Below are 21,524 nucleotides of genomic sequence, written 5' to 3'. Positions count from 1 at the left end.
AAACTTTAAATTTTTACTCCAAAGTGCAGACTAATAATACCTAATTAATGAATATAATTACACAACACCAGAAAGTTTTCAGAATAACTATAATAAGTATTTTCGCTTTACCTAAGGTTATTGTAACATAACCTTATTATCTTAGTAACGTACCTACCTATTTTACAAACGACTACAAACAGTATTAATAAGTAACCTATAACCTAAAGTAATAAAAAAATATGTGAAAGTTTGGATGTTTGATACTCCTTCACGTATCACGCCACAATCAATAATTATTAAACCGAATGGGAAAGATGATAGCTTAAACCCACTTAAGAATTTAAAAAAAAATCTGATGAAATACATTGTTCCTTTTTAGGGTTCCGTAGTAAACAAGGAACCCTTATAGTTTCACTATGTCCGTCCGTCTGTCTGTCCGTCCGTCCTCGGTTAATCTCAGAGACTATTAGTGCTAGAAATCTGTAATTTGGCATGGGTATAAAAGCTCTGTTCAAACTGAGGCGAATAACGCGCGGGACGCGGGACGCGATTTAGAGCAATTCGCTCGCTCGCTTATCTCAAACTGATGCGACTTCCCGCGTGTCATTTTTGGTTCTTCAATGGACAAACATCATGCATTTATGTCTCTTGATTTCGATTTTTGAAGATGAAGTTTTACTGTTGTTAGCAGTAGCAGAAGAATCATAAGATTCGAGGTAGGTAAGTAATATACATTTTCTTTCACTTTTTGTAAAAATAGTTCCATATTGAACGGTATTGCGAGATTAGAAAATCCTGTCCCGTCCCGCGTCCCGCGCGTTATTCGCCTCAGTTTGAAAGCTTAAATATTAATCACGCCGACAAAGTGCTGAAATAAAATTTTGATAAATATTTTTTTTCGGTAGCTCCCCTACATGTAAAGTGGGGATGGATTTTTTTTCTCGTCTACCCCCTAGTGTGGGGTATCGATGAATAGGCCTTTTAAAAATACTTTGGGTGTGGGAACGATTTCTAGACCCGTTTATAAAATATGATGTTTTTTAAGTGCTAATTTTTATTAGAGTCAAGTGTCGTCGTCCCCCCCCCCCCCTCTATCAGCCAAATGGTAGTATATAGGAACGTGAAAAAATTCACAGCAGTAGTATATATACCTAATCAATTTTAAAGGAAAACTATCATGGCTAAGTAGGGTTCACAGGTTAAGGAGTTATAGGTATCTGTTTTTCGAGGATTGTGACTACGGAACCCTACACTGCGCGTGGCCCGCCACGCACTTGGCCGGTTTTACTAAGCTATTATAGTGATCACGATCGATTTGCTGGTGCCCATTGAGGAGTTCCGTCCTCTATTTCCGAAACTATTCATCAAATCTTCACCTAACTTACATGATACCAACCTGATAGTAGTAACCTTTGTAAAAAAAAAGAAATTGTAAAAATAGGTTCTCTGACAGAGTTATGGAGTAAAATCGATATATACACTGTTACCCGTTGAGGAGTTCCATCCTCTATTTCTGAAAGTGTTCATCAAATCTTCACTAAACTCATATGGTACCATCCTGATAGTAGGTACCTTGCAACCTTTGTAGAAAAAAAAGAATTCTGAAAATCGGTTCTAATTTGACGGAGTTATGCAGTAAAATCGATAAAAAAATTGATTCCGTATCCCGACAAATCCCTAATCGTTTTCGGGATAAAAATATGTTAAACCGGAATAACAGCTACCACTGTACCTACTAAATTTCATTTGAATCCGTCCAGTAGTTTTCGCGTGATGCACGCACATACAGACAGACAGACAAAAATTCCTTAGTTTCCTCCGATTAAAATTTTCAAAATAATATATTTAATGTACAGAATCCGTCCAGTTACAGTTTTATCATAAGTATAAGTTTGCGAAATAATTATCACCACTAGGTAGGTAGGTATATCTTACAAATCCAAGAACTGACAATCAAAAAAGAGTAGGTAGGTTATTTATTACCTATTTTGAATAAATCATATGACTTTGATTTAAGGTTATTTTTTGGTAATGGGGCCGATTCTCTAGTACACAATCTCTAAACTAAACTAAATTAATAGGTCTAAATCTAGTGCTCTCCTTTTCCGCAAGCAACATTATGAAAGGGATAGCAATAGATTTAGACGTGCCATTTTAGTTTAGTTTAGAGATTATGTACAACGGAATTAGCCACATTGGGGCCGATTCTCTTGTACACAATCTCTAAACTAAACTAAAATGACACGTCTAAATCTATTGCTATCCCTGTCATAATGTTGCTTGCGGAAAAGGATAGCACTATATTTAGACCTGTTAATTTAGTTTAGTTTAGAGATTGTGTACAAGAGAATCAGCCCCATTATCATGTTATAATTCAGAATGTTTTCTTCTTCATTATTATTATATTATCATTTTTATTATTATTAAACTGATAAAGATTACAATATATACTGCTACATTCAGTGCCACAAAAACCACAGTCGGTTTTACTGGGCACAAATTACACTGGTTCTCGTGACTGACGATCTACGATATTAGTACCTATTGGTATGTTATTATTAATATTTTTAAATTTTACTCGACTGATTCGAAGCCCAAAAGTAGGGTTACGTGTTTATCCCGCAATATACACGAATGGTTTGTCAGTTCGTATGTCCACTCGTAGTCGTAACTACTCAACTGCTCAACCGATTTTGATAAATGATAGGTAGGTACATAAGTCATTAGATTCGTCTTGATGGCGCGAGTGTCACTGGGTAGGTAGCCAGAGGCACCTACATAAAATTCTTAAAAAAATAAAATCAAAATTTTATACGCTTTGACCTGTGGGCTTAAAATGCATAGGCACTTCTACTTGTAACTAAACTTAAACTAAACATAAACATGTAGGTTTTTTTGAAAACTTTTTAAATTAATTGTTCTTCAAATATACTTGTATAATTTAAAATTAGGTACCTACATATACCTAATTAAACACACTATTTTTTTGTTTTTTTAGATTCGTAAAAGATACATACGTACACCTACACTAAGGAGAGCTACCTACCTATCTACGCCATGGTGGCAGATTTGACTACCAAGACTAAGTGCACTGCTACTTGGAAAATATCGGAGTTTAAATTATGGATTTGGTGTACACTATGTTTTATGAGTATGCTGTGCATTTCCGCGAAATGCATGAATTTGGACTTGTCAGTAAGCATCTATCCAGCAAGAGGCATAAACATAGAATACGGCAATCCGTTAGAGATATTTTGTGTTACAGAAGGCAATTATTCCTCCAATGATATCCAGTTTATAAGCAAACAAAAACATATTGACTCTGAGGCAATAAACAGCACTACGCGGAGGTTGTACGTTGAGAAGCCTGAAAAGCAGAGCAGTTTATACTATTGTCAAAATAGCAAAACGAATAAGCTTTGTAGCAGCAGAGTACTAGTTGATAGTCCTCCAAGTGATGTGACTGATTTCAATTGTGTATCTGAAAATTTAGAGACATTAAATTGTTCGTTCAGTATTCCAAGTACATATAGTCATATTAATTATAATCTAGCTTTTTACATCTTTAAACATATTGTTTTGCCATTCTGTGGAGTTAATCAAATTGAATCTACAGGCTACTGTGTGTGGAATACTTCTAGCGCACCCAGATATAGGCAACAAGAAGAGCAGCAGTTTTTTACCTTGAATGCTTGCAACGAGTTTGGGTGCAATAGCCAGAATTTCACAATAGATCACTTTTCCATCGTCAAGCCGAACCCTCCATACGATTTAAAAGTAATAAAATATGATACTCATAGTGTTCTTCTCAAATGGAAAATTCCAAATAACATGGTTGATTTTTTGAGCTGCGGAGTGGATCATATTATACAGTATCAGATACCTAAGGTGGATAACAGAACATATTTTCGAACGGTAGACACGTCCCATTTACCTACAAAAAATAAAACTTATACATTTAATTTAACGGATTTACCATACGCTCAAATGCAATACGAAGTACGGATTTACATTAAATCAAAAAAGGCGACGAAAAGACAATTCTGGTCTGAATATGCATGTCTATCATTTACTACATCTAGTGAAATACCAAAAAGACCACCGAATATAATACCAGGAGCATTTGATGAATCTATTCTCAATAAAAATGAGAGAGTTATAAACGTTTATTGGCAGGAGATCGAAGAACTAGAAGAGGCCGGTCCTAATTTTATATACAAAGCACTGATTACCCAGGGGAATACGGCTCGAATAATATTTTCTAATGATCGTATGAATCACGTCTCATTTAAAGCAAGTCATGATGCACTTGATATCACCGTCTGGTCAACCAATATCAATGGCTCATCTCTTAAAAATAGCCAGGTGTATATTCCACCAGAAAAGGACACTCGAAACTTAAAAATCTCTTCTTTTACAAAAGTGGCTTATGAAAATGGAACTTATATGTTGTCATGGGATGGTTTGGGTAGTAAAAATATAGATAACTATACAGTTCTCTGGTGTGAACACAATGGCAATCAAATATGTAACGGTCGGATTGACTTCGCTGTTTTGGATTCGAAAGCTACCACACATATTATTGATTTACCAATACGAAATAGGTATCAGTTTGCGATATCTGCAAACAGCGGTATAAAAAGTGGTGGTATGACTTGGGCGAAAATATATGGTGCCTATACCAACAACAAATGTGACTGTACAGATTGTATTCAAGAATATCTAGACCGCTTAAGTAATAAAAATTAAAATTTTAATTATTGTTGTAAAATAAAAACCAGCCAAGTGCGAGTCAGGCTCGCGCAACGAGGTTCTGTACTACAGTCGTATTATTTCGACATTATGCACGATAATTCAAAAACTATGATGCATAAAAATCTGTTTTAGAATGCACAAGTGACGACCTTTCATATTATGATACCCCACTTGATATAGTTATCTTGAAAATATTAATTATTAATTCATGACCACAATATGTAAAAATCCACGGAACAGAAAGAACAAAAATCAGACTAGTCAAAGAGTATATAACGTAGTAGAGTAATAAACCTTTATTACATTCATCTAAGTTTATTACTCTATCTACGTTATATACTCTTTGACTAGTCTGATTTTTATTTAGATTTTTTTCCTACCTACCTCCTCTACCTAGATTGAAGTACTGCACAACCGCGTATGAGATAGCGATAGCACGATGTAACGATGAATAACATGACAATTATTACCATTGTTTAATGTTTAGTAGTCAATATTTGTATTAACCGATCAACAATATTTGTATTAAACGTTTTTTTATGTGAAAACAAGTAAATAACTAATGAGAAATACAATTACGCCACGAATTCTCAAAGTTTGTTTTGCAACTAAAGTTGCATTCCTTGTATGTATTCTTGAAAAAAAACCAGTTACACGATAAGGGACAAAAAATAGGTTAGCTGCGTCTCTGTTTATCACATAAGTAACTTTATCTGTGCTCTCTTTTTAGTGTGAATGAGAAAGCAAACGTTCCTGTATCTACCTTTATTACTCTATCTACGGTATATAATAACTACGTTCTCAGAATAAGCACTGTTAGAAGTAGCCCTATTGTGACACTTACTGTTAGAGCGAGATAGCTAAATGCATTTAAGCTCTTGTTAGAACGTGACAAAATGATTATGTTTTGTCCTTATCACCGTGGCCACTTTTTTTTGTTTGTCAAAATCATAGAGATCAAAATGTATTTGTACGTGAGTATTTGACAAACAACGTGAAGTTATTTATTTTTTCAATATGTGTAGAAGGAATGACATTTCACAAGTAAGAAAATCTGCTTGAGCGAGAGGGACTGAGGGGGCCACGCTAGTTGCAAATCTGGACATATTATCTGTGACTACGTTTTAAGACTAGTCCATGACTAGTCACTGCTGTCACAGGTGATAGTGTGATCCCACTAATATTATAAAGGCAAAAGTTTGTATGTGTGTGTGTGTGTATGTTTGTTACTCCTTCACGCAAAACTACTGGACGGATTTGGCTGAATTTTGGAATGAAGATAGATTATACCCTGGATTAACACATAGGCTACTTTTTATCCCGGAAAATCAAAGAGTTCCCGCGGGATTTTGAAAAACGTAAATCCACGCGAAGTCGCGGGCATCAGCTAGTAAAAATAAAATTAAATATTTGGTACCTAACTAAACATTTGAGTAGGTACCTAATTAAATAAATCACCTAGAATATTTATTTCTATTAAAAAACTGCAAACCAAGCAGTTTTTAAACCTGTGCTAGAGAGACAAAACCGATCGATGAGTTTGGATTTGGAGAAAGCTAACGAAACGCAACAGCTAATGCAGAATGAAGGCGAAGAAGAAAGGCCGAAAGTTCCTGCCGGCTACTTCACCAGTCACAAGCAATAAAATGTCAAGTGAAACAGCTAGTCTAACATCAAAAAACCTCCATACATACAAGAGGTCATAACAGTATCAATGACTCTGCTAAATTATCATATGTAAATGAGAGACGGTTGAATCGTGATTTCAGTCGCTCTAATAATACAAGACCTAAACACATGCCAAGAGAAACACCAGATGTTAAACATAAATGGAAAAGGCTTAAATAGATAAGTAATAACAAAATAATATTCTGATTATAAAAAATAACAATAAATACAATAAAAATATACCTACCTATTTATTTATTTAAATGAGGTTGTAATTTGTTCACATCTATCAATAATACGATTGAAAAGAAACAAGAAAGAAAACCAGTTTATTCATCTTGTGCATTACATAAACAAACTTAAAATGAATGGTCAGTCAGTGGTAGTTTGGTCTGTTAAACTTATCTCGGCTCCACTCTGCTTGAATTGATACAGAGCCTTATGGAAGATCCTCATTTAGAAAGGAAATATATGGCATCTAAAAATCTTAGGTTTAACAATAATTACTTTTATATATCTATATACTATATGTGCCTTTGGTCACAGAATATTATAATAGTCCTAATGTGGTATACAGTATTAAAAAAAACACACACACAAACGACCAAATAATTTGTGAAATAGAACATCTTAAGATACCAATAGTTTTAAATCAATCACAAATTAATCAAATTAAATTTTACACATGGGATTCATGGGAATAAACCAGGGTAAACCATTTATAGTAAAGTCGTGATAGCTATGGTTATGGGGTGGGGACGCCCCACAACCCAGTGCAGGCGAGCGCGGGTGACGTGCGGGGCGTCCCTCTGCCTCATACCTCGATTGCCATCTCGGTCTGTCGCGAACTATATCTAATTTTAATTCTAGTGATAAGACAGGTTTTATTCTAAACTTAAACTAGTTAAGGTACATTTATATATTATCACAGTTTTTCTTTTGTAGACAATGAATTACAATTTAAAAAAAAAAAAAACTCAAACTCTACAGAAAAACTTACAAGATTTTTTTTAAAACAAATCAATTAAGTAGGTAATAGAGCAATATGTAGGTACAAACTTTAATTATATTAGTAAACAAAGTAAAGTAGCAAAAGAAAATGTAAGGCTGCCTGTCCACTGGTGCGGAGAAAAGAGGAGTGGAGCTGTACAAATATTAACCAATAGACCGGAAGCGATCACTGGTAGTGATAAGGTCGCCCTTTATTTTTAAACATATTATCGTATATTGCTTATAAAAAATACGGGATAATCCCGTATTTTTTATTCTTTGTCATAGTATTAAGGAATAAAAATGTTTAAAACTCCCGCTCAGCTTCACTGGACAAGGATTTGCGGATTAGTTTTACAAAATCATACATTTTAATGCGGAGGTTTGTAAGGTAGAGGTCAACGGAGCGGGGAGCTCCGCGAATGGAAAACAAAACGCAGTCTGTAACTCCGCTCCGCATTACTTTCTCGCTCCGCTCCGCTAACTAGCTCCGCGTCTATGGACAGAGAGAGGCACGATAAAAGGCGTCACGACACGCCACTATAGTGTGTGTGTAGGCTTCTTGACAGACAGACAGACATCGATCCTATAAGGGTTCTGTCTTTCCTTTTAGGTACGGAACCCTTAAAACATTTTAAAAATTATGTACCTAAACAGCTTGTCGCCAGCCACCGGTGGTTGTTTTCAGTAGCCTATTTGTGCGGACCCTAATGGACTAAGAGCCAGTCAGACACCCTTAAAGTTTGAAAGTTTAAGGGTGTCTGGCAGGGGGTTGCCACGACACTGTCTGGCAATGCATGCCGTGATTTCTAATGCTATTCTGAAGAGAATATAAAAAGATTAGACTTTCATTTAAGATTTTTTTACACCTTTTTTACCCGTTATCTTCCAAAGCCACCATGATCCAAACAAACGTTCCTCCCTGTGTTGAGGAGAATATGCAGAGAAACTTTCAGCTTTTATAAAATAACGAAGGTAAGGTACGCGCTGGCTCTCTCTCTCTATAAACATATGAATCCCATAAGCTGCTGGAACGTCACGACACACCACGACACGTAAATATATTTCCGCCTTAAGTAACTATTAAAGTAAGATTATTTGGAACAACCTTCGAAATAGAACCTTCATTTTACACAAAAATCTGATGGTATCCAAGACCAGTCAGTTTCTTCCTACAAGTGGGACACCTTTTAGGTTTGGTTTTTAATGCTGTTGATAAACAAGGCATACAAAATAGATGACCACAATTGGTCGATCCTACTCTTTCTCTCGTAAAGTCGTCCAGGCAAATAGGACAAGTTCCTACTAATGGTTGACTAGGAGTTTCAACATTATTATCGGAAATAGTTGTAGTAGTTAAATTAGTTGTAGTTGGATTTATGTTGTTATCTTTACTTTGACTTTTATTTTGTCTTTTACTTCGTTTGTTTGTATTTTTATTTTGAGTGCGCTCAGGAAGATTTCTTTGAATAGGATTATTTAGAGAGTGCTCAGGAACATTCCTTTGAGTAGGATTATTTAAACTGTTATTTAGAGAGTGCTCAGGAAAATTTCTTTGAATAGGATTATTTAAACCATTATTAATAAAGTACTCAGGAAATATTTTTTCATGGCCGTGCAAAAATATAGCAGCTTGATTGTGGGGACGACTAGTGTTTCCCCGCTTATCAAAAAACTCTTTAACAACTTTTTCCAATTCATTTGAAAGATTCAGTTGATCATTTATAGTGTGGTCAGTGTTCGTTTGGTTATTTTTACTCCCAAATTGCATGTTACTCACATTTTTAGGTGTATTTTTTCTATAAATATTTTCAACATTTTCCACTAAGTTTACAGAGCCTAAAATTTTGCGTTTGCTATATTTATCAAGTATAGATTGATTTTCAGAAATCACATCATCAACATTAGTTAAATCAATTTCAGCAATTATGTCTGGATCAAAAGGATTATAATATTTTTGAAGTACTATTGGTGAATCATTTGTGTTCGTTTCTGATTGGGCTTCTTTACTGCATTTTATGTTAGCATTAGTTGTATTAGTGTCTATTATTTCACACATATCGTCATCATCTAATATAATATGTTTATTAACAACCATATCCAACTTATTATTTCTATTACTCTCCTTTTTAACGTTGATGCAAGATTTAGTCTTCACATCCATGTCGTTCATATCATCATCATAGGAACCATAATTTGTCATTAATTCATGTACTGTGTTTGCCGGAGGGCTTTTTTCAAAATTTAAATTTATTTTTTCTCTATCGCTAGGATTTTTCAAATCTGCACCTATGTTCAATTGATCATCTTCAATAACCATAGTTTTACCAAATGTTTCAATTGCATGATCAGTTTCACTGTGATTCTTTTTCACAAAACTCTCTATAAACTTCTGATCATTTATTGAAATGGTTTCGCAGTCTTTTGAAGTGCTAGGTACAGGTGAAAATCTACATTTAGGAAAGTGTAGTTCATAGATCATGGTGTCCTCACTATCGGAACTACCAATAATGGGATTGTTTTCATTAGATAGTAGTTTTGATGCTATTTCATTTGCATGAGCATTAAAGATTGATTTTGATAAACTATACCCATTGATATAAAATCCTGGTGTATCGCCACAATATTCGTCTTCGTCTTCATTGAAAGCATTCGTTTTACTAGTAATACCATAATCATCACCTTTAAAAACATTACAATTAGGATTTTCTGGGATCCTTTCACGTTCAGTGCAACCAACTATATAGGGTACTTCTGGTTTTTTATATTTTTTCATTGGTATAATAGGCTGAGGTGCATCTTGACCACTTAGTATTTTCAATATTTCGTCAGCATATTTCTTTGCAGTGGTTGGTGTTATTGTCCCATTAGAAACCAGCGTGCTATTTTCTTCTGGTGGTTTAATATCTTCTAGAGTAGCCACTGCAGTTGTTTCAGGCATATCTTCATCACTCCCCTCGTACATCTTTTCTAATTCTGATAGAGGTGGCATTGGTTTGCCGCATACAAGGCCCAGTCCTTTTCTTTTGTCCATTCTATCTGAAGCCCGTTTTGCTCTAGCTGAAGATGTCTGTGTACTTCGCAATAGCTGTTGAGATTTGTCGATTCCATTGGATGGGCTTGATACTCTGGTTTTTTTAGTAAGTTTAGCTTTGCTTTGGTTTGAATCTTGAGATTTTGTACGTTTCATTTTTTGTTATTCAGTTATATATCGTTTTAAATATAAAAATTTGAGTGCTCCAGTCACATTTCAAATTTTTACTATAATATTTCAAACGCAGAATTTTATCAGTTGATGCTTTGCACTTGAAAATTGATCATACTAAAATTTTATTCTGAGAACATTTCAGTTGTAAACAGTTAGTTGTGTTATTGATTCTAACCACTCGTTATAGATATTATACGATGATCGATGATTTAATGTTGTTTTTAGAACTTAATTCATCTAAAAATAAACAGGAGAACAAAAAAACTTTAAGGATTTTTTTTTTTTTTTTTTTTTTAATTTATTTTACGGCCCTGGATAACAGTCCTTTAAGGCCTAAAACTTTAAGGAAAAGATCAAAGAGCACAGACCAATAACATATTGATCAAAGAGTATGAAAAGATGACGTACCTATATGCATATTAAAAGATAAAAGGATGCATATGTTATTGGTCTGTGATATGCAATATGGCAATATGTATAACCATAAATATTGACCAATAGTGATTGACCATCTCTCTATGGCATTGACTTATTACACTTATTATGGCGTACCTACCACATGCTTGCGACATGTTTGAATATTCTTAAGCCTTTGTTCTCCAACAGCGCCTTGTAGCACTGTACATTGTACGAGGCCTAAAAGGCCCCGTAAACGGTCAAGCATGTTTGTCAAATTTTACGTGTTTGACAAATTATTTGATCATCTGTGATCGTTTTTCACGTGCTTATCAAACAAACTACGTGTTAGGCAAATTTGATTGACGGTCTCTTGACGGTGTGTTTGTGAAACATGCTTGACGGTGTACAGCTATGTTTGTCTAACAAACGCTGCATTTTATCGACCGCTGCTACATTATAATATGTATGCGAGACGTGAAGTACCTAGTTATCTCAGCAAAATGACGGAACCAATGCAAATGGTTGAAAAATCTTCGTGATTTGCCGCAATTTGTCCATGGTGCTCATCGCTCAGCGCCTATGCTCAGCGCAGTATCCCTTTCTTAATTCTGCGTCAAAAGTGACGCCTTGTTTGACAAACTTGTTTGAATGGTGCATGAATGGTGTTTGCACCGTGCTCTTGTGTTTGATGACCTTGATCCACGATAGCGTGCCCATCGACATAGGAATACACCACGTAGTAGTGCTTCCAACTTCTTTGAGCGTGCCTTGATCAAACAAAACGTAAAATTTGACAAGCTAGAACAAAGAGGACTTGACGGCAACGGTAGTTCCGATTTTCACCATGCGCCAAAAGAGCCTTGTCGCATTGTAGCCCATAGATATAGTTCTATCCTTGTTCCGTCCAAGCTAAGCTAGGGACAGGGAGCACATCACTAACACATTTGACATTAATGATAAGTAACTAATGACACGGATTTGACATTAGATGATTAGAGTGAAGTTGGTGTTACCTGAATTTCAGAAATACTTCAAAAGTTTCTTTTTGTTTTTTAATGTAAGTAGAAGGCGTATTCAATTTTCTTGTGCTAATAGAGATTCAAGTCTCGATGTTTAACTTTTGCAAAGCATAATATTCTAGTGCGTTAAATTCAGCGTAATGGATAAATAGAAGTGAAGTTGAGTGGTCGATGTTAGTCAGGCACAGCCGCACAGGCTATTGTCAACGTTTCGACTAGACAGTCGACTGTGCGCCATTGATCTCGTCTCGAGTTAAGAAATAAAACTAAATATGTTTTTATCATTTCTTATAATTGTTCCTTCGAGGTGAAGAGAAGTGTTATAAATCGTAATGTGGCAAATCACAGGTGTATAGGACAATAACATTATGGCAGATTTGCTATCGCGGAGAACTAAGTGCAGTGGTTCCAGGAAAGGACCGCAGTTCCAACCGTGGATTTGGTGTATATTGATGAAGTGTATAAGTTTACCGTGTATATTTTCGAAATGTCTCAACGTAGACATAACAGTCGCAGTGTACCCACCAGGTGACATCAACATCAAATATGGAAAACCATTGGAGATGTTTTGTGTTACGGACAGTAATTACTCGGCCAGTGATATACAGTTCACTCTCGGTCGAAAGCATCTCGAGTCCGAGATAGTGAACAGCACAACGCGGCGGCTGTACATCAAGATGCCCGAGAAGCAGTCGTCCACTTACTACTGTCGAAACTTGAATACCAATAAAATATGTACCAGCCGAGTACTCGTCGATAGCCCTCCGACTGATGTTACTGATTTCAATTGTATTTCTAAAAATCTGGAAATTTTGAATTGTTCGTGGACTAGTCCCACATCATTTAGTAGTGTTAGTTACAATGTAACTTTTGCTGTCAAAAACAATCTCGTGAATCCACCCTGTACAGCCTTACAAGTGGAATCCACGAGGTACTGTGTGTGGAACACTAGTAGCGCTCCTAGATACAGGCAACAAGAAGAAGAGCAGTTCTTTTACATGAATGCTAGCAATGTGTTCGGCAGCAATATCCAGAACTTCACTGTAGATCACTTTTCTATCGTCAAGCCAGACCATCCATATGATTTAAAAGTAATAAAATATGATACTCATAGTGTTGTTCTCAAATGGAAAATTGCTAATAACATAGTTGATTTTTTGAGCTGCGGAGTGGATCATATTATACAGTATCAGATAGCTAAGGTGGATAACAGAACATATTTTCGTACTGTAGATACCTCACATTTACCTACAAAAAATAAAACTTATAGATTTAATTTAACAGATTTACCATACGCTCATATGCAATATGAAGTACGGATTTACATCAAATCTAAAAAGGCAACTAAACGACAGTTCTGGTCTGATTATGAATATGTAGTGTTTACTACGGCCAGTGAAATACCAAATAGACCACCTGATATGATAGCTGGAGCATTCGATCAATCCACTTTCAACAGTAACAGGGTAATTAATGTATATTGGAAACAGCTAGAAGAATGGGAAGAGGCTGGTTCTAATTTTACATACAAAGTGCTCGTATCTCAAAGTAACAAGACTCAAATTATGTTCCCCGAAAAAAATAAAAGTATGAGTTATGTTTCATTAAATGCAACACTTGATGCATTGGATGTCACCGTGTGGTCGTTCAATATAAATGGCTCCTCTCTGAACAGTAGTCACATCTACATTCCACCAGAAAAGGACACTCGTTCCTTGAAAGTCACCTCTTTCACTAAACTTGCATACGAAAATGGCACCTACGAGTTGTCATGGATTGGAATAAAAAATATTGACAATTACACACTTTTCTGGTGTCAACATAATGCAACTCATATATGTATCGGTCGATTGGACTTTGCCGTTCTGGATTCACACAAAACTAGTCATATTATAGATTTACCGAGAGAATACAGGTATCAGTTTGCAATATCTGCAAATAATGGGTCAAAAACTAGTGGCATGTCATGGGCAAAGTGTGATATATCAAAAGAGGGATTTGTAATGTATCGCTTTGAAGTGCATTTGAAATATGATGCTCCGACTAAGTCCTCAGTCACGTTACGATGGCAAATGGACTGCGCTCTCCAGGATGGCATCATAACTGGCTACAACATATCCTACTGTCCAATCGTTCAAACAAGTAGTGAATGTGACAAATCTGTTGAAAATAAAGATGTAATTATCCGTAATGCTTCGACGATGTTTACGACCATTGAGAATTTATATTCTTTTAGAACATACCAGTTCACTTTTGCTCTTCTTACTATACATGGACAAAAAAATATAGAAAATGCTACCGTCGTCATCACAACATCAGAAGATGCACCCACTCCTCCTAGGAATGTTCATATTTCTAATATTACTTATAATTCATTAGTGGTCACTTGGGACCCTCCACAAAATAGAAATGGTAACATTGGCAAATATGTAATCTGGAACTTTGATAAAGAAATATACGTGGACAAAGTGTCTGGAACAGACACTTCAAAACGCCAAACAACTTTAACTGATATTCAAGCATTCACTAATTATTCTCTCTCTGTGCAAGCTTGCAATATTCCAATAGGGTTATGCTCTAAAAAGGGACCAAATGATTCAATTTTTGTAAGAACAAGCATCGGTCCTCCGAGCAGACTAAAAGCACCAACTGTAAAGAATCCTGGCTCACTTACATGGGAAGATCCTGAAGATGCAGGTGGAACAGTAGATTTATACCAGATTAGAATAGTTAAAGATGACTCAGAACCTGAAATTATAAACACAACAGGGTTGTCATATTCTTTAACTCACTGTGAAGGTGTGGTATCAACAGAGACCTATGAAGTTAGAGCGGTGAACTTTGACGATGACATATACAATGGAGCTTTGGGAGAAAACAATGTGACACTACCACAAAGGGCTCCAAATGACACTCACAAGGAGTATCCCGGTCCGTGGAGTGAGCCGAGCACTGTGGCATGTAGAAGTAAAGATGGCCTGACTATGATTCTGATTTTCATGGCAGTGTTTACTCTAATAGGTGTGGTATATGGATCGGTTAAGCTTTACAAAAAATATAGAAAAATGGAAGATATTAAGCCAGTCTTGCCAAATGGTTTGGGAATACCCGAAAAAGATAATTCAAAGTATACATTTAGTAATTGGAGTCCTACAAACAAGGACGAAAAGCCACCATCAGACGAAATGTTACTGCTGCCCAATAGCAAAACTACAGTTCCAGCACCAGACACTAAACAGAAAGCTGACAATTGTGGTGCTAGTGATCACACAGATAGTACTGCATTATCATCTGACTCATCAGTGCGAGGCCCCATCGATAGACAAGCCTCTACCTCAGACGATGGATCCAATTCTTCCTTCATAGAAGCTGAACAAATCAAAGATGTAGAAGGTAATGAAAATAAAGAGGATGAGGAAGAGGATTCGTCAGCAATCGACACTGAGAGTTCAGCCGAAGATTCCCCCTATTTTGGTGATAAATCTTTTAAGAAAAATCCAACCAGCGGTTATGTGCAACCAGTTGTGAGTCCTGCTACTGGATACGTTCAGTCGGCGCCGGCGCCCGTAAAGAATCCAACTACCAAAGTCACAATGCAACCAACTACCACCAGTTACGTAATGGCTGGTCTGCAGCCTCCTGTATTCACTACAAGCACGGCCGCGTCGCCCGCCTCCAATCCGCCTCAGCCGTCATCGGGATATGTTCTTCCCGAAGAAGCACAGGCGAGGTCTATTATGAATTTCCCTAAATTAGGGCCATCGCCTCCTAAGTTGCTGGGACCTGAAAACTTGCCAACTATGCCTTCTTTGCCACCACCAACGAAACACAGCACAGACAATAGCTACATCCAGCTGCAGTCGCTAGACTCCTTGCCCAGTCTCAAGTCCAGTGCGCGGAACCCCGTACCTCTGAAGCCGCCCGCCTCCAGCGGCTACGTCAGCCCCGCAGACGTGGTCATCAACAAGCACCTGAACAACATGATGACAGGGCAGCACGCCGATGAGTCTGCCATATTGGACCCGGCGATGTCCCCCGACGCGTACTGTCGGTTCTCGTGGAGCACTGACCCCGCGAACGATAACTTACACACGCTTCTCGCCGAGTCGCCCACGCGGACGACCAAGAATTGAATCAATTAGTGTATACAGAAGTGACATAGTTCGATAAATAGGCATAGACTCACAGTGACTGAATTGTAAATAGAGAACACTAGTAGCTTTACCTGTTAAGTTATTGGATGTTATAATTTCGCACGGGAACTCTGTGCTGTATCTAGTGATAAATCTTGTGCCTTATTAAATTATTTTAGGTGATATAAAAGAAGCTTATAGGTGAGGTTATTTTCTGTTGAAATACTTGCCGTGAACACTACGTATACATATACAAAGAATCTCGAAAGCGAGTACATTGTTACAGATTCTACAATATTCAATATAACTATAGGAAGTCAAAATGGAGGGTATCTACAAAATCAACTTGATACCGAACGATCTGAATATGGAAGGGACCATATTACAGATTGCTGATACTTTGGACAATCTGAATGGAATAGTTGACGATGTGTTTACGCGTATAATGAACAGAATCAATACTAACGTGGAAAAGACGTCAAAACTCCAGGAACGGATCACTTTATGCAGAACAAAAGTGGAGACGATTACCGGCATGCAGACGGCAATTAAAGTGTTTTCTAGCGCGAAATATCCAACTTCGATCGAACATGAAAATTACCAGTCGATTTTCGATACGAATAGTTACCACTATGAATCAAAAAAGATTGCTCTGAGTGGGAAGTCTCAGAGGCAGTCCAATGAAAAGGCAATTAAGGTACGTATTTAGAAATTAATAATGTTTTCGTGTGTATACCTACTTTATTTATAGTGATGATAGCCTAGTGGTGGATATCGGCACATACCTCTAACTTTTCAGAGTTGTGCATTTTAAGCAATTATTATACATATATCACTTGATTTAATGGTGAAGGAAATCATTGTGAGTAAACCTGCATGCCTGAGAGTTCTCCATAATGTTCTCAAAGGTGTGTGAAGTCTGCCGATCCTCACTTCGCACTGTGGCAGACTATGGCCAAAACCTTCTCATTCTGAGATCTGTGTTCAATAGTGAGCTGGCGATGAGTTGGGTTGATCATGATGTTTTTATTTATTTATAGTTTCATTTATATTAACAGATATCTTTAATATCTGGTGTTATTGTAGGAAAAGCTGCACTTCTTCCACGTGAAGGTAGCTGAACCTAAACAAGCACAACCTAAACAGGATTTCAATTTGAAAGCTGTAATAAACGATTTATCGACCGTGGGTGAGCTGCTGGTCTACAACAGCGACGAGAGTCCGTATTTGGGAGCTGCAAGCAAGACGCCCGTCTACGTCCCCAGCGTCAGCACCAACGTGGAGAAGAACGTGTTGGAAGATGCGCCGCCGTCGATCATGAACAGGAACATTCTGAAGAGGGAAATAGACGAGTACATGTACGCGCCCGGCATGGGAATGGTAAGTTGTTTCATACTAAAAACTAGCGACCTGCCCCGGCTTCGCACGGGCGCAATGTAGATACTAATGTGGTATCAGTATGGAGTGATTAATAATAAGACGGCATTTTCGATGAAAGCTCGCAGTCAGTCGGTTCGATTTCTTTCGACATCTTGAACAATTATTGTTATGTCTGATGTAAGTGTTACCACAAATTCACGGTTTTCGGATTTTCCCTATCCCATTTTTTATCTAATTATTTTCTATATCCTATAAGATAGTGCTACCTGCCAAATTTCATGATTCCAGGTCAATGATCAGTAAGGATGCCTGAGAGTTCTCCATAATGTTCTCAAAGGTTTTTTAGAGCCTCAATAGCTCAACAGGTATAGGAGTGGACTGAAAACCGAAAGGTCGACGGTTCAAACCCCGCCCGTTGCACTATTGTTGTACCTACTCCTAGCACAAGCTTGACGCTTAATTGGAGAGGAAAGGGGAATATTAGTCATTTAAAAAATGGCTAATATTCTTTTTATTAAAAAAAAAAAAGGTGTGTGAAGTCTACCAATCCGCACATGGCCAGCGTGGTAGACTATGGCCAAAACCCTTCTCACTCTGAGAGGAGACCCGTGCTCTGTAGTGAGCCGGCGATGGGTTGATCATGATGATGATGATGATGATCATTAAGGAAGGGTTTATCATTCCCTTTACAGGTTTTGACAGACACGACAGACAGACAGACAGATAAAGAAGTGATCCTATAAGGGTTTCTTTTATCTGTGGAGATACATAACCCTAAAAACATATGAGGAGCTGGCGAATAAAATGGAGTAGTTACACTTCTGATCAAAATATTCTTCTTTGATCTGGTCTTTTTTCGCTCACCCTGCCTGATCAACTCATTTCCAAGCAAAATGGCCTAAAACTGTGCTGAAATTGAGTCCAAAGTTTGTACTCCGTAATTTCAGTGCAATTACAGTAAAGTTTCAGAAGATTTCTTACTGTAAAATTTTATTTCGTAGATCATTTTGTTCGCTAGCTCCTCAATATATTAAATTGTAAACGTTGTCCACACTAGGTACCGGAGATGGACATGCCACTAGATCTACCGCATCTGCCAGGAATCGCCGGGGACGTTCAATTCCTTATAACGAGCGACGGTTCCATCGCCCCATCGGCCATCTCGTCACCAGTCAACCCATTGAACCTGGTACCTGAACTAGAGTTACCGGAATTGCCGGATTTGCAAGATGTTAGTGACACTGTACCGGATATACCGGATGCACCACCGGTTCCGGCTCTGGCTGCCCCAATACCACCTGCCATGCCTGGGCCACCTGCCATGCCTGGGCCATCTGCCATGCCTGGGCCACTTAACATGCCTGGACCACCTAACGTGCCTGTGCCACCTAGCATGCCTGCGCCACCGCCTCCGCCACCGCCGCCGCCGCCGATGGATATTCAAACAACTAACGATAGGTGAGTGCTAGAGTTTAAAGTTGTATGCTAGATAGAATTACCATGAAGTTATATGATATTACATACAGAAGTTCGACAAAGCCGTCTAGTAACAAAGTGCGGGACGAACTGGCATATTGCAGTCAAAGCCTTACTTGTAATCGAATAAAATAAAATATTAATTATTGTTCCTAATAAGCATAATGCGCTCAGAGTACAGAACAATGTATTCTGAGTATAATAATGCGTTATCTTTAAAAAATATGTTCAATCAATGATAAGTCGTAGACTACAAAAATTCGGAGCTTTCTGTAATTTGAGCTTTCTTACCTGATTTTTTCATACACCATCCTAAACACATGTTTGTATGCACATAAGATGAATGGGAATTTTGAACGCATCTTTTATCAATTTTTCAAAGGCAACATGGGGTTGGTCTGTTTTTAGGGTTCCGTACCTTAAAAGGAAAAACGGAACCCTTATAGGATCACTTTGTTGTCTGTCTGTCTGTCTGTCAAGAAACCTACAGGGTACTTCCCGTTGACCTAGAATCATGAAATTTGGAAGATCTTATAGCTGACATTTGGGGAAAAATCTGAAAACCGTGAATTTAGGGTTAGATCACACAAAAAAAAAATTAAATTGTGGTCATGAACTAATAATTAGTATTTTCAACTTTCGAAGTGAGATAACTATATCAACTGGGGTATCATATGAAAGTTCTTCACCTGTACATTCTAAAACAGATTTTTATTTATTTTTATGCATCATAGTTTTTGAATCATCGTGCAAAATGTCAAAAAAATACGACTGTAGTACGGAACCCTCATTGCGCGAGCCTGACTCGCACTTGGCCGGTTTTTTACTAATGCAAATGGACTTTTAGTTGCCCTATTTACTCACCGACATCTCCCTCGCAAGTTGTTTGTGAATAAGTTTTCGTACTTAAAAGTTCCATAATCAATAGAAAGGTAAGGATCTAAAGTTACATACCTATTACCTATTATGTATCACTATTAATATTATGTAATAATGCAAAACATTTGTTTATATAAATGTTTGTTCGTTGGTCCTTCAATCACGCCGTACCGGAGCAACGGCAGGCCGATTGCGAATCGACTGCATCTATCATTTAATGACAGCATCAATGTCAAAATATGGTTTTCCTATCACGGTTCGGTGAGACAGTCCACAAAGGATAGATGTGGACAAAAAAATGTTTTGACAGTTCATTTACACTATCGATAAAATTTATTGTATGAAAAATGCTATTGCGGACGCGTTTTGAAGTTTGATGTCATATAAGAACCTCGACAAATGTTACGTCAAATGAGGTTTTCATTGAAACAACTCGAGAGGTGTTTTTATCAGTGACATAAGCTATCCGCAAATCGTTTTACTACTCATATTAATTAAAATAAAGTTATGGAAGGGATTAAAAAATGCTATAGTAGTTCTTCTGCTAGATTAGAAATCAATTATTAATTTTAGAAGCTAGTATAATAGTATAAAAGCATTTTTAGATTAATATAAGTCTCATAAGTACTTTTAAAAGAATATGTGATGACTCTTTCATTAGTGGGTTTGATGCACAGAGTACATTAAATATAGAGGTATACTAACACTGAGAAATGAGAATCACAGAGTACTTTTTACATTTTAAGTAAATAATTAAATATCATTGCTTTAACGGTGATGGAAAACATCGTGTGGAAACCTGCATGCCTGAGAGTTCTCCAAAATGTTATCAAAGGTGTGTGAACTCTACCAATCCGCATTTGGCCAGCATGGTAGACTATGGCCAAAACTCTTCTCACACTCAAGAGAACCGTACTCTATAGTGAGCCAGCGACAGGCTGAACATAATAGTATACCTTTGACTCCTTTGAGAACAATATGGAGAACTCTCAGGCATGCAGATTTCCTCATGATGTTTCCTTCACCGCTAAATCAAGTTAAGTATAATTAATTGTTTAAAACGCACATAACTCTTAGAGATGCGTACCTAAAATTGAACCCCCAACCTTCAATTATTCAGAGGTGGACATCCTAACCACTAGGCTCTTCGGGGGACTTCTAAAATTATTCCCCAAAGTAATGTCCAAAAGTCAAATCATTTTCTGATTTAATTGATTTAGCTTTGGAAATTACTTTGGAATTTAAATTATTTAGGCAAATAAAACAACAGTTTGATGATTTTTTATGTTTTCTTTTATTAAAGTAGATTAGATTCTGACATCTTAATTATATCACCATCTGCTTCTTATAAATCTAATCTGGCACCGTTCATTATTTTATTTGTCTCTGCACGGGGTCCAAGAGCTCGAGTTCACAACATATCCCAATCCATATCTTTGTCAGGATGAAGAAATGAATGCAGCACTGTATCACCTTTGCCTGAAAAAAAATTATGATAACTGAGTAAGTGACCACTGACTGTGTTGCTTAATCTATACCACTAGGCACTACCAGCTTCTGTTTAGGTATGACGTTGTCTGCGAAGACTTTAGAATCAGTGTATATGGTATCTTTATTACTAATTTAGCTAATCCA

General features: G+C 37.0%; 4 protein-coding genes across 7 annotated transcripts in view; 3 read left to right on the top strand and 1 right to left on the bottom strand.

Moving 5' to 3' along the window:
* The first annotated feature begins 570 nt into the window (after nt 1-570).
* LOC117987836 (cytokine receptor-like) lies at nt 571-4,988 on the top strand. 3 transcript variants are annotated; one of them, XM_034974901.2, is made up of 2 exons: nt 571-702; nt 2,981-4,988. In XM_034974901.2, exon 2 carries the CDS (start codon nt 3,040-3,042, stop codon nt 4,729-4,731), a length of 1,692 nt encoding a protein of 563 aa, XP_034830792.1. In that variant the 5' UTR covers nt 571-702; nt 2,981-3,039; the 3' UTR covers nt 4,732-4,988. The 3 variants fall into 3 exon arrangements, with proteins under 3 accessions (XP_034830792.1, XP_069358875.1, XP_069358874.1); XM_069502774.1 differs by having other exon boundaries at nt 615-698; XM_069502773.1 differs by lacking the exon at nt 571-702 and adding an exon at nt 2,462-2,529.
* Nucleotides 4,989-6,711: 1,723 nt separating this feature from the next.
* On the bottom strand, nt 6,712-10,900 carry LOC138403210 (uncharacterized). Its single transcript, XM_069502772.1, has one exon. It carries the CDS (start codon nt 10,583-10,585, stop codon nt 8,525-8,527), a length of 2,061 nt encoding a protein of 686 aa, XP_069358873.1. The 5' UTR covers nt 10,586-10,900; the 3' UTR covers nt 6,712-8,524.
* Nucleotides 10,901-11,967: 1,067 nt separating this feature from the next.
* The window catches only part of wash (WASH complex subunit washout), a 50,174-nt gene continuing 40,617 nt past the window's right edge, over nt 11,968-21,524 (top strand). The window contains exons 1-4 of one of the 2 annotated variants that reach the window (XM_069502775.1): nt 11,968-12,059; nt 16,441-16,851; nt 17,241-17,534; nt 18,592-18,992. In XM_069502775.1, the coding sequence (XP_069358876.1) occupies nt 16,477-16,851; nt 17,241-17,534; nt 18,592-18,992 (1,070 nt within the window). In that variant the 5' untranslated portion in view covers nt 11,968-12,059; nt 16,441-16,476. Of the gene's footprint in view, nt 12,060-16,218; nt 16,356-16,440; nt 16,852-17,240; nt 17,535-18,591; nt 18,993-21,524 lie in introns of those variants that run through there. The other variant, XM_034974629.2, reaches the window with a different exon arrangement.
* Nucleotides 12,066-16,154, top strand: LOC117987586 (cytokine receptor-like). Its single transcript, XM_034974613.2, has one exon. It carries the CDS (start codon nt 12,390-12,392, stop codon nt 16,152-16,154), a length of 3,765 nt encoding a protein of 1,254 aa, XP_034830504.1. The 5' UTR covers nt 12,066-12,389.

This window comes from Maniola hyperantus, chromosome 13 (genome assembly GCF_902806685.2).
Source record: "Maniola hyperantus chromosome 13, iAphHyp1.2, whole genome shotgun sequence".
NCBI lineage: Eukaryota > Metazoa > Arthropoda > Insecta > Lepidoptera > Nymphalidae > Maniola > Maniola hyperantus.
Note: the sequence above shows the minus strand (reverse complement) of the source record. Positions and strands in the feature narration are given on the sequence as shown.

Coding starts and splice junctions, on each gene's coding strand:
- LOC117987836 (XM_034974901.2), top strand. CDS start 3,040: ATGGTGGCAGATTTGACTACCAAGACTAAGTGCACTGCTACTTGGAAA.
- LOC138403210 (XM_069502772.1), bottom strand. CDS start 10,585: ATGAAACGTACAAAATCTCAAGATTCAAACCAAAGCAAAGCTAAACTT.
- LOC117987586 (XM_034974613.2), top strand. CDS start 12,390: ATGGCAGATTTGCTATCGCGGAGAACTAAGTGCAGTGGTTCCAGGAAA.